The following is a 12,330-nucleotide window of genomic DNA, read 5'->3' on the forward strand; positions in this document are numbered from 1 at the left end:
GCATACTACTTTATAAATTCTTTCTCATTTATAACGCTATTTCTAGCTCTGTATATGGACGTTCAGTATTCCTACTGCAAGAAGACAAGGTCACATTGTTTAATCTAAAGAACCAGACACAATTTTATCAATGTCATGTTGAAATTTTTGAAAAGAATTTTCTAGTCTATAAGAAAACAGCCAAGGATTTGATATTTAAGAAAAACGTAATTTTCATTTCAAAAGAAAAGACTTATGAATGGGATCAACAAATATAACATTATTTTGATGAACTTGGTGCATTTGAAAACAATTCTAGCAAATACAATTTAATGCATTAATTTACGTATAAGTTTATTATAGATAGCAAATAAAATTTTGAATTTAAAGTGTTTTAATCCTAAATATATAACCTGTATACTTGTTATGTGTTTTCAAATTTAGCTATGCCCACACATGATATTGAAATTGAAAAAAAAAAACTTAAGATAGTTACAATGTACCTATCAAATTGAAAAGGTTTGATCTATGATAGATTTACTAGTATTTATTTCGGAACAATTAGCTTCAGGTATCTAAAAAATCATTACATTTATCATTTTGAGAAAAATCTTGTATTATATTGTTTTATTTTTATCATAGGTAATTAATCCACCTAAAAAAGCAATGACTTTTATAAATAAATTTTGTTTTGTATCATAGGAAGTATGAACTAAGAAGCTGTTTATAAGTGTTTTCTGTTCAGCACAAAAAGTTATACTTGTAACAGAGATGTTTTCAAAACAAATAAAAAAAATTCTTTATGTGCACCATTTCTCATGGAAAACATATTTTAAGGTTCATTTTAATAGATACTTAATAACTTAGAGCAATTATGTTATGCCTAATTACTTCATAATGTCAAGAAATAACACCCATAGATGTAGTTTACTCATAATTATCATTAACGTTTGATATTTTTCTGACAAAGTTTGTAGTCGACTTGTTTGAAAGTCATTTTGACAATTTAATCATAGTTATGCATGTAGTAGGTAGTTTTCATTATGAGTTTTTAATTACACTGAGATAATTAATTTCAAATGCCTTTTTAACTTGATCATAAAGATCGTAAATACTTTATTTTACCTGTCAAAGTGCCCTCTATTGCGATTACCTGAAGGCAGTTTTGGTTCGAATCTGATGTCAGGTTAAACAAACGTTGAAATCATTATTTCTAAAGAATACATTTTATCGTTTGTATATTGAAATCTTTTCTCCAGAAAGTATGATCTTTTGAAAAACAAAGATTTCGATATATCGACGACGTATTTACAATGGTTATTTCTATTCCATTCCTATGTCGATACGATATATTTTGGTGAGCTTGAAATAAAAGATACCACAAAGTCTGTTTCATATTTGGATATTTTACTTGAAAAAGACGTTAATAGTAATTTAACAACCATGCTCTATGATAAACCTGATGACTTTAACATTTCAATCGTCAAATTCCCTTACTTATGCAACATTACACCTTCATCACCTGCATACGGAGTTTTTATCTCTCAGTTGATTCGATATGCAAGAGCATGCTCTACGCATGTAGATTTCTAAAACGAGATAAATCATTGAAAAACAAGTTGATAAAACAAAAATTTCAGCAGTCTCTTTTAAAGTCATCATTTCGTAAGTTCTACGGTCGATACAATGACCTTGTCAGCAAAAATTTATCATTGAGTCAAATGCTGACTGACGTTTTCCATGATAATCCATTATTTACACACAAATTTGAGGATGGATTTTCTGTTATTTCCCGATCGTGACAAGGAGCACACGGCGGAGGATACTCACTCCTAAAACCTCAAAATCCTTTAAATATAAAAAAAAGACCAAAATGAATGTTTTGAAGTAGATTGGAAATCTAATTATTTTCCTGTTTTATTTCATGTCCTATCAAAACTTCTCGTAAACTTAATAATGATATTCAATTAAAACTACCCTATCATAACTGTATTTCTAAAAAAAAAATATTTCGTACTTAGACATGTTAGAAGATATATTCGTGTCTCAGTTAACATTGTTTTCATATTGTATCTTAGTATATATTATCCAATGATGTGGTCCAGTGTCGAATACAGGTAAGGAATTCATTATTATAACGTTCTCAACTTAATTATAATTATCCTCCTGTTTTGTTTATAATTAGAGTGTTACGCCCAATATTTATATTAATAACCCATCTATCCAATCACGATAATCATTACCGCTACAAAAGATTCGTTGAATATCATCAGACGAAACTTATCTTTGACACCAGGAAAAAATCTTTGAGAAAGTCCCTCAAATGATTAAATTGAATATTCAATAGCATATCTTATCGAGTAACACAGTAAAAAAGTACAGCGATAGTTCAGTACTCGAATACACATTGACATCCCAAGTCTTAAGTCATGGATAATTTCAAAAAATATTTCCAACGTATTAATTAATTCTGCGAGAACTTTTATGACAGGGAGAGGGCGGGGTATTAAAAGACTGGTATATGTAACTTCAAGTTGACATAAAAACATAAAAATGGCTAGTAATATTACCTATACGCTCTTTCAAAATATACAATATCATTATGTAATAATGTAATTGTTATTCTTAAACTTAACACTTCTAATGCAAAATAGATTTAAAACTTTAACCATTCGTTAATTTAAAGAGATTTTAAAGATTGTCAGTAAGTCCATATTTTTGACTTGCAAATAGTCAACAGAAGCAATGCGCAATTTCCTGAAAATAAATACAATTTAGATTTAGAATACTAATCAACAGTTGCACGTGCAATTGGCATACGCAATTTTTGAAAAGTAAATACATGTGGAATTTTTTTTTTCCATTACTTCTAGAGAAAATTAGATTTAACCTCTGTGTAAACCTTAAAGGTTAGAAATATGCATGTGTTAGTAATGAAAAATGTTTTTTTGCATATATAAAGAGTCATACCTAATTATAGAAATGTTGTTGCATTTTCTTCTCATTATCCATACTTACATGTAAAAAATGGCAAAACTATCATTCAAGCCCTACCACAAAGGCTTTGAAATTGTGGTCTTTTCTTAATGTCAGACATGTATATATATATATATATATATATATATATATATATATATATATATATATATATATATATATATATATATATATATATATATATATATATATATGATGATTATAAATGATCAGTACAATTCTTCATATGTGTATATGAGCCACTTCCCTAGATGTCGCCTAGAGGTTGAAACAAAGAGTTACTATATAAAATTCATTATAATTTTCTTCGTTTTCAGCATAATTTTATGCATTATTTTAAAACTTTTCTTTGAATACTACAGTGGAAAGACTTAATACATTAAATATAACGAATAGTGTTCGATCTCAAAACATATAAATCGAAACTTAAGTCTTTCCTTTTAGATAAAAAAAAGTTGTTCAGTGCATTCAATGTTAAATATGCTAAATATTATTATGACATTGCTTATTAATTTCAAGAAGTCACTAAAATAATTTTATTGTTTGTTTAACTGCACTTATAATTTAATTAGCATCTTTTTTAATCCATCACCAGGTCGAGAAGACAATACACTTTTTGTGAACGAAAAATGTTATTTGAATTCCATTCCACATTTTTAATTCGAAAAATACACATTAAGTTGGAAAAGAAGGATTAATGAGAAATAAATAAGTTATATGTAAAAATTAAGAGTTTAAAGAGTCACTTCAGTGGAGAGATACACATATATACAAACATACTTCCGTGACATTATCTCGTAAATCTATAAGAATTGGAATTAATTACTTTGATGATTTATGAAAGCATGAACAGTAAATCAGTAAATTGAAATGAAGAGAAAAAGTGCATAATCAATGTGAGAGCAAACAAGTTTAATGATTGAGACGATAATTAGTATCTGTCACTGCATAATCACCTCTGATCAATCCATTATCGAATTCACCCCAAGACGACAAGGTCACAGATGCCTTCATGAACTAAACCCTTTAAAACGTCAATTAATACATGATTGCTAACAGGAAATATGATTAAATGTATCTGTAGAAATCATAATTGTCAGCTTCAGTCTTCTTCTGTTTGATTGCTTATCTTTTTTCATGAACTAGACTCTATATATCGTCAGTTTATTTAAAAGATTACAAGGATTCATTGCTTCTTTTTTTTCATGAACTAAACCCTTTATATCATCAGTTTATTTCAACTTTTCTAAGATTCTTCAACAAGAAATATAATGGAATTAAACTTTAGAATTGAAATCATAGTTGTCAGCTTCTGTCTTTTTCTGTTTGATTGCTTCACTTTTTGTCCTTTAATACTATATCTAACCTCATTTTGATAAATATTCATAAAACGCGTTTATGACCGTTATTTGTGACAAAAAATTACAATATTCAGTAAAAAATAAACAAACTTTGGATATTAGTACATTCTCGTAATTTGCATAAGTTATACCATGCGTTGTTAATCCATGCACAGAGTTCAGAGTTGACTTCGCTGCAAGAGCCATTTTTTCCTTATGATTAATCTTCATGTTTTATGTGATATGTTGACAGGTTTTTTCTCGCTCTCTCACATAGACTCATTAAGAAATTTTAAAACAAGTCAGTGATATTTGCAGTGTAGATTAGAAGAAACTGACTGAAAATTGCAAGACTGGTAAGTTTATTCAGTTTTACTTGAAAAATTGAATTGGTTGATTTATACTTTAATCATTTTATCATTGAAAGAAAATATATTACATTTTATTATCTCATTATTGATATATTACTTAATTATATTAATTAACGTATGTGACTGTATAATTTAATAAGCGCTTTTCGCAGAAATTAAAGCAGCTACTTCTGCTGAAACACTTGCATCGCTATACATCTTGTATCAGATTATCTCTAAGTATATTACACACAAACAGAAACATATATATGCCAACATGGAAAATTCAATTTCTTCAAAACATTGTTATAGTAAAATAGATTTATATTTATTGGGAATATCACTTTATCAAAAAAATAATGATAAATTGTAAATTAATTCCTTGCATCTTTAATATATGTTTCATTGAAGGAACACATTCACAGCCATGCTTGAAAAAAATCAATTATATTTACAAGAAGATAAAAACCATTAATTGTAAATTCCTTTTTACCAACTTATTTTGCATTGCATATCGGAGCTTTATTCTCACTGACATTTAAAAATACGAGGAAAATTATATTTTCAAAGTTTATTAATCATATTCATTTTCATAATAAGGAAAGAGAATTACGACTTTCAACTACTTTCACGGCTAACAAAGAATGAGAAATTGTGCTCTTTATAGCTGTTAAGTAAGATTTTGTATTTAATGGTGTTGTTTTCGTTTCAATAAATTCGAAGACCTTTCTGCAATACGTTAAATCAGAGAAAAAGTACCTTGTTAAAATACCTTTTCTAAACAGATATCCCTAGTAGAACATTTAGCCTGCATGTAATGATCATAAAAAAATAATAGTTTATGCTTCACGGTTTAAAAAAAAGAATATGAAGTATTTTTTGTACAATTAAATAAAAAACAGATAAAAAAAAAACCAATAAGACTAAAGTTTATTTAAAAATGCACAAAATTAAAAAGAAATGTAAATGTTTTCATAAATAATTTACAAACTAATTATATTTAAAAGAAATTTTGAAAAAAAAAATCCATATAAACTGATATTTGCAATTGAACGTGAAAGACAGGGAAGTTTCACTCCCATGGTAATTAAAGTATTTTCCTCTTCATGATCTTCTTTCTCACAACCCAATTTCTGGGAGAAAAAATGTAAAACCCATTTATTTAAAAAAAAAATGGCCTTGGTAAGGTTTAATTGCTCAAATAATGCACAAATTATGACAAGTATCGTCAATCATTTTATTATCTCATTTGTTCTTCTGTCATAGAATTATGCAGGTGGTGTAATTTGTTTGAATTTTGTTTGGTGTAGGCATAGCTCATTTCGGCACAGTATGGTACGCCTGACATTTACCTTAGTTCTGCTAGCGGAAACGATTTTGCATAGTTTGGCCTATGTTCCGGACTCTAATATGGACTGTCAATGTTCCTGTTCACCTTTAGACAGTTTTCCAACAACTTTCCTTCCGGAAGAGGATTCAAAGACTTCAGTTGAACCAAAGACTGAGAGTGTTCTTGAAGCAAAATATCAAAATATTCCCTCAGAGTTTCAAGAATCGCCTCTCAGAGACGCATCGTCCCAGGAACCAAAAAGTTACATCAACAAAACAAATAAAGATACAGAATCGAATATTAACACAAAAGAAACACAGGAACCACAAATAATGACTTACTCCACAAGACCGGTGGTATACGGGACCATGTCACCGACAACAGCCATTGTTCGACCAAACTCTCCTATTCAACTAAAAGTGACATCTGCCTTCCGAAGGAGAACAACACGACCACCGGTAACTCCAAAACGAAACAAAAACATACAATGGATGATCGATCCCCCCGCACTGATGAGTGAAACGAATAAGTCAAGGGCACTCACTATCGATGATATCATATTTGGTAAAGTTCCCTATAATAGGAGTTCCAGTAGAATATAAGGAAACAGCGTGTGGTAATGAAAAAAATTTCCCCCAAAATTAAAATAAGGGTGGATGTTGTTGAATTTAAACAAAAATTAAATATCAGCCAAATTATTGCACTGGCGTACGTGTTGTGTGAAGCAGACTTCTATTGTAAATAACTTTAATTCCTTGCTCAATTAATTTTATGTATCTTAATGCTACATGTATACATATATGTGTTTACGAAAAAACATTTTACAAATGTTTAATATCATGTATAATACTTAATAGTATAATCATACAATATACCATTCTTTTGATCACATTAACCCTTTATCTAGAGTGTTGATAAAACCACTTTGATTTGGAAAAGTTAGTATTCTAAAACCTGTTTGACTATAAATCTGTTTTGGATAGCTTTTTAAATTCTTTTTCTTTTTTTTTTTTTCTTTTTTCTTTTTATTAGAAACACATCTTTGTTATGTTTAATGAAAAAAACTACATTTAGGAATGAGGAAAGAGTGACCTCTTTATTTTTTATCTCTTATTTTCTCTTCTTTTTCTGTTCATCTACTTATTTTCCTAACAAGCTGAAGAAAAAGTCTAAATATTCAAAGAGCGGTTGATATTATATACTTATAAACCTTCACTTGACATGCACTTTGATGTGGATGGAACAAACTTGTTTAATTTTTTTTTTGTTTCACCTGAATATCTTTTAATATAGTTCAGATGGAAATATCATAGAAAATATGTTTTCTAGAAAGTGGTTAGGCTTCTTGGCTTACACCTAGTTATTAAGCTGTTTCAAAATACTGTAAAATCTCTTATTTTCGCGGTTTGAGGAAAAACTCTAGGTTCGTGGGGCTTTGATTTCATGGATGTAGAATTGTTTAGAAGTTATGTGTGTAACATTTTACATTTCGTGGTGGACATGAATTCGTGGGTCTCTTCACATTTCGAAAACAACGAAAATTAAACCCCCACCACGATAATTTGTGATTTCACAGTAGACTCCTTTCAAACGATTTTACATATATCAGTACAAAGAGTTAACTTCATTTCTATGAAAAGAAGTGAGTATAAAAACTGTTAATAATTAAATGTTATATTTTTAAAAATAGAAATTCTATATTCATTTCAAAATATTTTTATAACTATTGACCCGATGACTTTGCATTAATTGTGCCGTCAAGATAAATTGATTGTTGTATAAAGGAATGGCATAGATAAATTTATCTATAAAGATAATATTTATATTTATAAAAATATATTTATGACATGGAATATCGAGGAATGCCATTCATCTTTTACTAACTTTGTACCAATGTACTTCTGTCATTACTGTTCAGTTTTATGTACAGGGTATATATTTTGATAATCTATCATGTTAGTTTTATAATAATTAAAAGTTTATTTATCAAAGAGTGTTCATTTTCATTTTTAAAATCATTTTAAAGGAAATCTGTATGCTCATTAACATCTTTTTCCTCTGATACAAATTTATAAAAGAATCCAATTAAAAGATCAAAAGTTTGAAAATGTTGGCACCTAGAAAAAGGTTATGTCAAAAGGAATAAGCATTTGAAACATGAAAACCTTAGTACCATAAAGAAAATATGACAAAAGTCATATTTTCATAAGTTAATTCTCCACGGTCATGAGGTAAAAAGATATTCGTAGTAAAGGAAATATCTTGTCACATGAAATGTAACATTATATAGATAAGGTTAAAATTTTACAAATGCAAACTAATATATTTACTTCAAGTTTTTAAGGTCAAAAGGTAAAAAGAAATGTCGATGTAGCATTTAGCTTAACAAGATCTGGTCATTTGTTATACATATATAAAATATAAAACACTAGCACCAACCATTCAGACTGAAGTTTATTCTTGCAAAAGGTCAAACTTCAAGATCATTGTTAAGAGATCAAATAAATTATTACCAAAATGATGTTAAAAGTTCTGTCACAGTGGACACAAATTTGTAATAATTTTGGTTTATTATTATGTATCCTGGTTGATTTAATACGCAAAAGCAGGCTCTTCAAGAGAACAATTTCTAATACGACGCAAGCCATTGCCAAACAGGTAGATGAAATACGAATACCAACAGTCTCGTTTAAATTTACCATATTGCAAGCCTTTGAACCTGTTCCCTATCTTCATACATGCATTCAATTCTTTCATTAGTATTATTGGAATACCTATTCAAAATTTATCTTCCATAGTTTATAATACACAGTTTTTTTAAATGTTCAAAAGTAAGTAAAAATAGCTATAATCGTGTTGTTTTATTTCCTTAATTTCATCAGAACTTATGTCTTCTTAATAATTTTATTAACTTCAAAATACACCGTTTCATGTTTCCAGTTCAACCACAATGTGCCCCATGGACAATTTATTACTTTAGAGTTCCATTTGGCAATTGAAAATTGGCTATTTGATAAATAATTCAATTAACGTCATCTTCTGACCTAGTTAGTCATATCTTAGTTGCATGAAACTTTAATGATTTTTAGGACAAGGCTTTGTATATTTTCATTTAGGAAGAGGGCTAAAATAGACTTTTCCTGCTTGTGAATAAAATTTTTTCATTATAATTCTATGGCTATTTTACGTGACTTTGCAAACTGTACGTAATTATGTCAATACAAAATCTGCTAAAGAACTGATAAATGGAAATTGTCTGCATTGTATGAAAGTGTACACAGTAAAGAATGCCATGTACCAGAAAAAATCCTGTTCAATCTAGATATTCTTCATTAGAAATAATAATTTGCAAATTCATTCGATCTTATATTTTTCAGTAAATTATGTAAATGCAACTGAGAGAAGAATTAAATTTCCTTTTGATTCGAAAATAGAGATTCAATAATCGTGCATTGGAGATATGTAGTGTGCCTCTCAGAACATTATTGTGTTACTCTTGATGGCTGTGTATACTTCATATGTGAAATGAGAACCTTTTCACACATACTCAAATACACAAGCAACATATCAACCAATCTGAATAAAGAAAGATCTAGCTAAATATCTTAACGTCTATGGTCAGGAACAATCTCCAATTTTTCCTATTTACAAATATTACACGTAAACTTTTACAATAGCAGGGGAAATAAAAAATTGAAACCTTCCTTATACGTACGATTAAAGAAATTTGTTCCAGAACAATTGTATTTACAACATGTTATGTATTATCCTTTATTATTGGGGCATTAAAAATTCACATGTGAGTTTTATTCAGAAATTAAAACTTCCTGCTGAACAAAATTTTACAGCATATTTTATTCCAATATGCAATGAGTTAAATGTATGTTATGCCTTTATTTATTCGTACTAAATTTCATCAAGATATGTTCCAGTTACGTGATCAATACATATGGCTCATGGTGAGTGTTTCCGCTTATAGCAAGTGATGCCTACTTATTCTATACACTTGATCCATTCAACCTCTTGAATTTCCAGAGGTCTGTGTTCTTGCCCCTTTTACGAAATTGTCACAGCAATCATTTTGTCATTTTGGACTTAAGTGGAAAAAAGTATTCAAATAAAAATATATAATTTATTACACAAAGCAATATATTTTTACAAGTGATTTCAACTAAATGCAGTCACATTCTCTATCATGCATGAATTTCACGAAATTAGACATATAGATTTTTAAAAATATAAAGTTGTTGTAATTAAACTTGTGCATCATAATTGTATAATATGAAAAGTTTAGATAGATATTTACACTATTAAAGGTTTTTATTTTAGGCACAATTCAAATCGGGAGTATAGGAGATGGAAGTGGTTTTTTAATTAAATAATTAATTCTTATTTAATTGTTTATCTATGAAGCATTTGAAAACACCAAAAGGTGGCGCCCAACGTGATTCCACATGAAAATTTCATGCATCACTAAATGTACACTGCATCGTTACAGCTTCCTTCGCACCATGCAGGGCAGGTTGTACCTCTTCTACATAAAACCTCAGACAACCGGTTAGCGAGGTGATGGCAGTTGTTGGTTAACAGGTTGTAACTTCCATACTTACATTTGTAATTTTTAGCACAACCTTCTATGCACTCTGAACTGAGTTCGCTGTACCCAGCTGGGGAGGCTTCCTTACTCCCGCTACATGAATCTCCCCATAATCGTGATTTAGAGATTGCCACTTTGGAGTTAGCTAAAGGCGGGAAAGATAAATTAGAGATGTAAAAAGCAAATGATAAAAATTAATCCCATTTATTTATCAGAAAGTCTGCCTTTCAACTGTGTTTTATACTTATCTTTTGACCGTATCAAATACATTAACTTCAAGTATTATATATTAACAATAATGTAAAACAATTATTTTCCTGCTGTACTTATTTTGTTCAATTCATCATAATAAATACCCTTCAATAAACTTTTAAATCTTCAAAATACAGTATCGTGTTTTTTCTGTGAGCAAAAAAAATTAGCCACAATGGAAATAAGTGATTTTATAGTACATGTACCAGGAAACAATTGGCAAATGATTACTAGTATTAGACATGTTATTTTGTAAACATTTATTTCGAATACAGGAGGAAGCACTTACATAAAAGATCATAGTAGTTTCCTCTGTATTCTATGAAGCGGTGGGACAAATCCAAAGTTCCTCTTGCAGGAGCACTACGTTTTCCCCTTTTCAGACTTTGTATTATTACGCAAGAGAGATCAGTCGTGCCAAAATAATACGGATAAGCACCATCTGTTTGTCGTAAAATTTATATTTCTGGATGAATCCATGAAGATAAAAAAACACCAAAGTTCAAAACAAATATTAAAATGAAAAATTCGAAACGGTCCGAAACGGACCGAAAAACCTTGGCTTGCGAAGACGCATTACTAGTAACTTCTACAATTAAAATTTTGAATTGCATACACAGTACTGTTTTTGAAAAATTATATTTATACAATTTTATATTGAACACAATGTTAATATAAAAATGTGGTGGACCAAAAAAAGTCTTTTTTTTAAAAATATTTTACCGGGTATTTCTTGCCGAAAAACTTCCTTTTACTTCTGCCGTAATAAGCTTAGCATTTAAAAAAAACAATTTCGTTTAAAAGAATATTTTTAATAGTAGTTTAAGATTAAACAAGTTAAAATTTTATTGGTTATGACGAAAATCGATTTGTCTTACAAGTACGGGTCCGTATAATCATCAAGATTAATGGGTAATTTTCTCAATGAATACTTTCTGAATCATCACATACCTAGTTTAGTACAATCATTGTTGTTTCCCTTTTTACCCCAAAACAACCAACCGTCAACATTAAGAAATAAGGAAATTATGAGCGTAACAACCTGCAAAATTAATACAGTCTATATTTTGTTAATTAAAACTGTCTAATGTATACAGAAATCAAAATTTATCTTTATTCAGATTTCAAAATGACTTACTTTTAAGAATCGCATCTTGGTTCCTTGAAAGTTTTCTTTGAATACTTGTTTAGACGGGTTTATGTATTTTCCACTAGGATTGGAATATGCACAAGTGCATACACTGGGTGAATTTTTATTACTTTTTTTCTTCCTTGTTATTTAATAGTTATTTTAAGTCATTGCAAACTTACCGCGAATACTTAATATGCAGTTTGTCAATACAAAACGTGTCAAAACACCAAGAAGCGTAGCTTCCCTGCAATGCAGCAGTTATGCAGAGACATGTTCAAAATACACTGTGGAACACAAAAGAAGTGAGTTTTTAAAACATTCATTCTTAACGATAAAAATGAATATAATTTAAT

General features: G+C 29.1%; 1 protein-coding gene across 2 annotated transcripts; it reads right to left on the bottom strand.

The window, feature by feature from the left end:
* Nucleotides 1-10,114: 10,114 nt before the first annotated feature.
* Nucleotides 10,115-12,110, bottom strand: LOC134235448 (uncharacterized). 2 transcript variants are annotated; one of them, XM_062717585.1, is made up of 4 exons: nucleotides 11,984-12,110; nucleotides 11,797-11,887; nucleotides 11,135-11,287; nucleotides 10,115-10,738 (listed from the first exon to the last, which is right to left on the bottom strand). In XM_062717585.1, the coding sequence occupies exons 1-4, from the start codon at nucleotides 11,996-11,998 to the stop codon at nucleotides 10,470-10,472; spliced, it is 528 nt and encodes a 175-aa protein (XP_062573569.1). In that variant the 5' UTR covers nucleotides 11,999-12,110; the 3' UTR covers nucleotides 10,115-10,469. The 2 variants fall into 2 exon arrangements, with proteins under 2 accessions (XP_062573569.1, XP_062573568.1); XM_062717584.1 differs by having other exon boundaries at nucleotides 11,797-11,905; nucleotides 11,984-12,099.
* Between the last annotated feature and the right edge of the window lie 220 nt (nucleotides 12,111-12,330).

This window comes from Saccostrea cucullata, unplaced genomic scaffold, assembly GCF_032062105.1.
Source record: "Saccostrea cucullata isolate Sc308-1 unplaced genomic scaffold, CSIRO_AGI_Scuc_v1 ctg446, whole genome shotgun sequence".
Taxonomy (NCBI): Eukaryota; Metazoa; Mollusca; class Bivalvia; order Ostreida; family Ostreidae; genus Saccostrea; species Saccostrea cuccullata.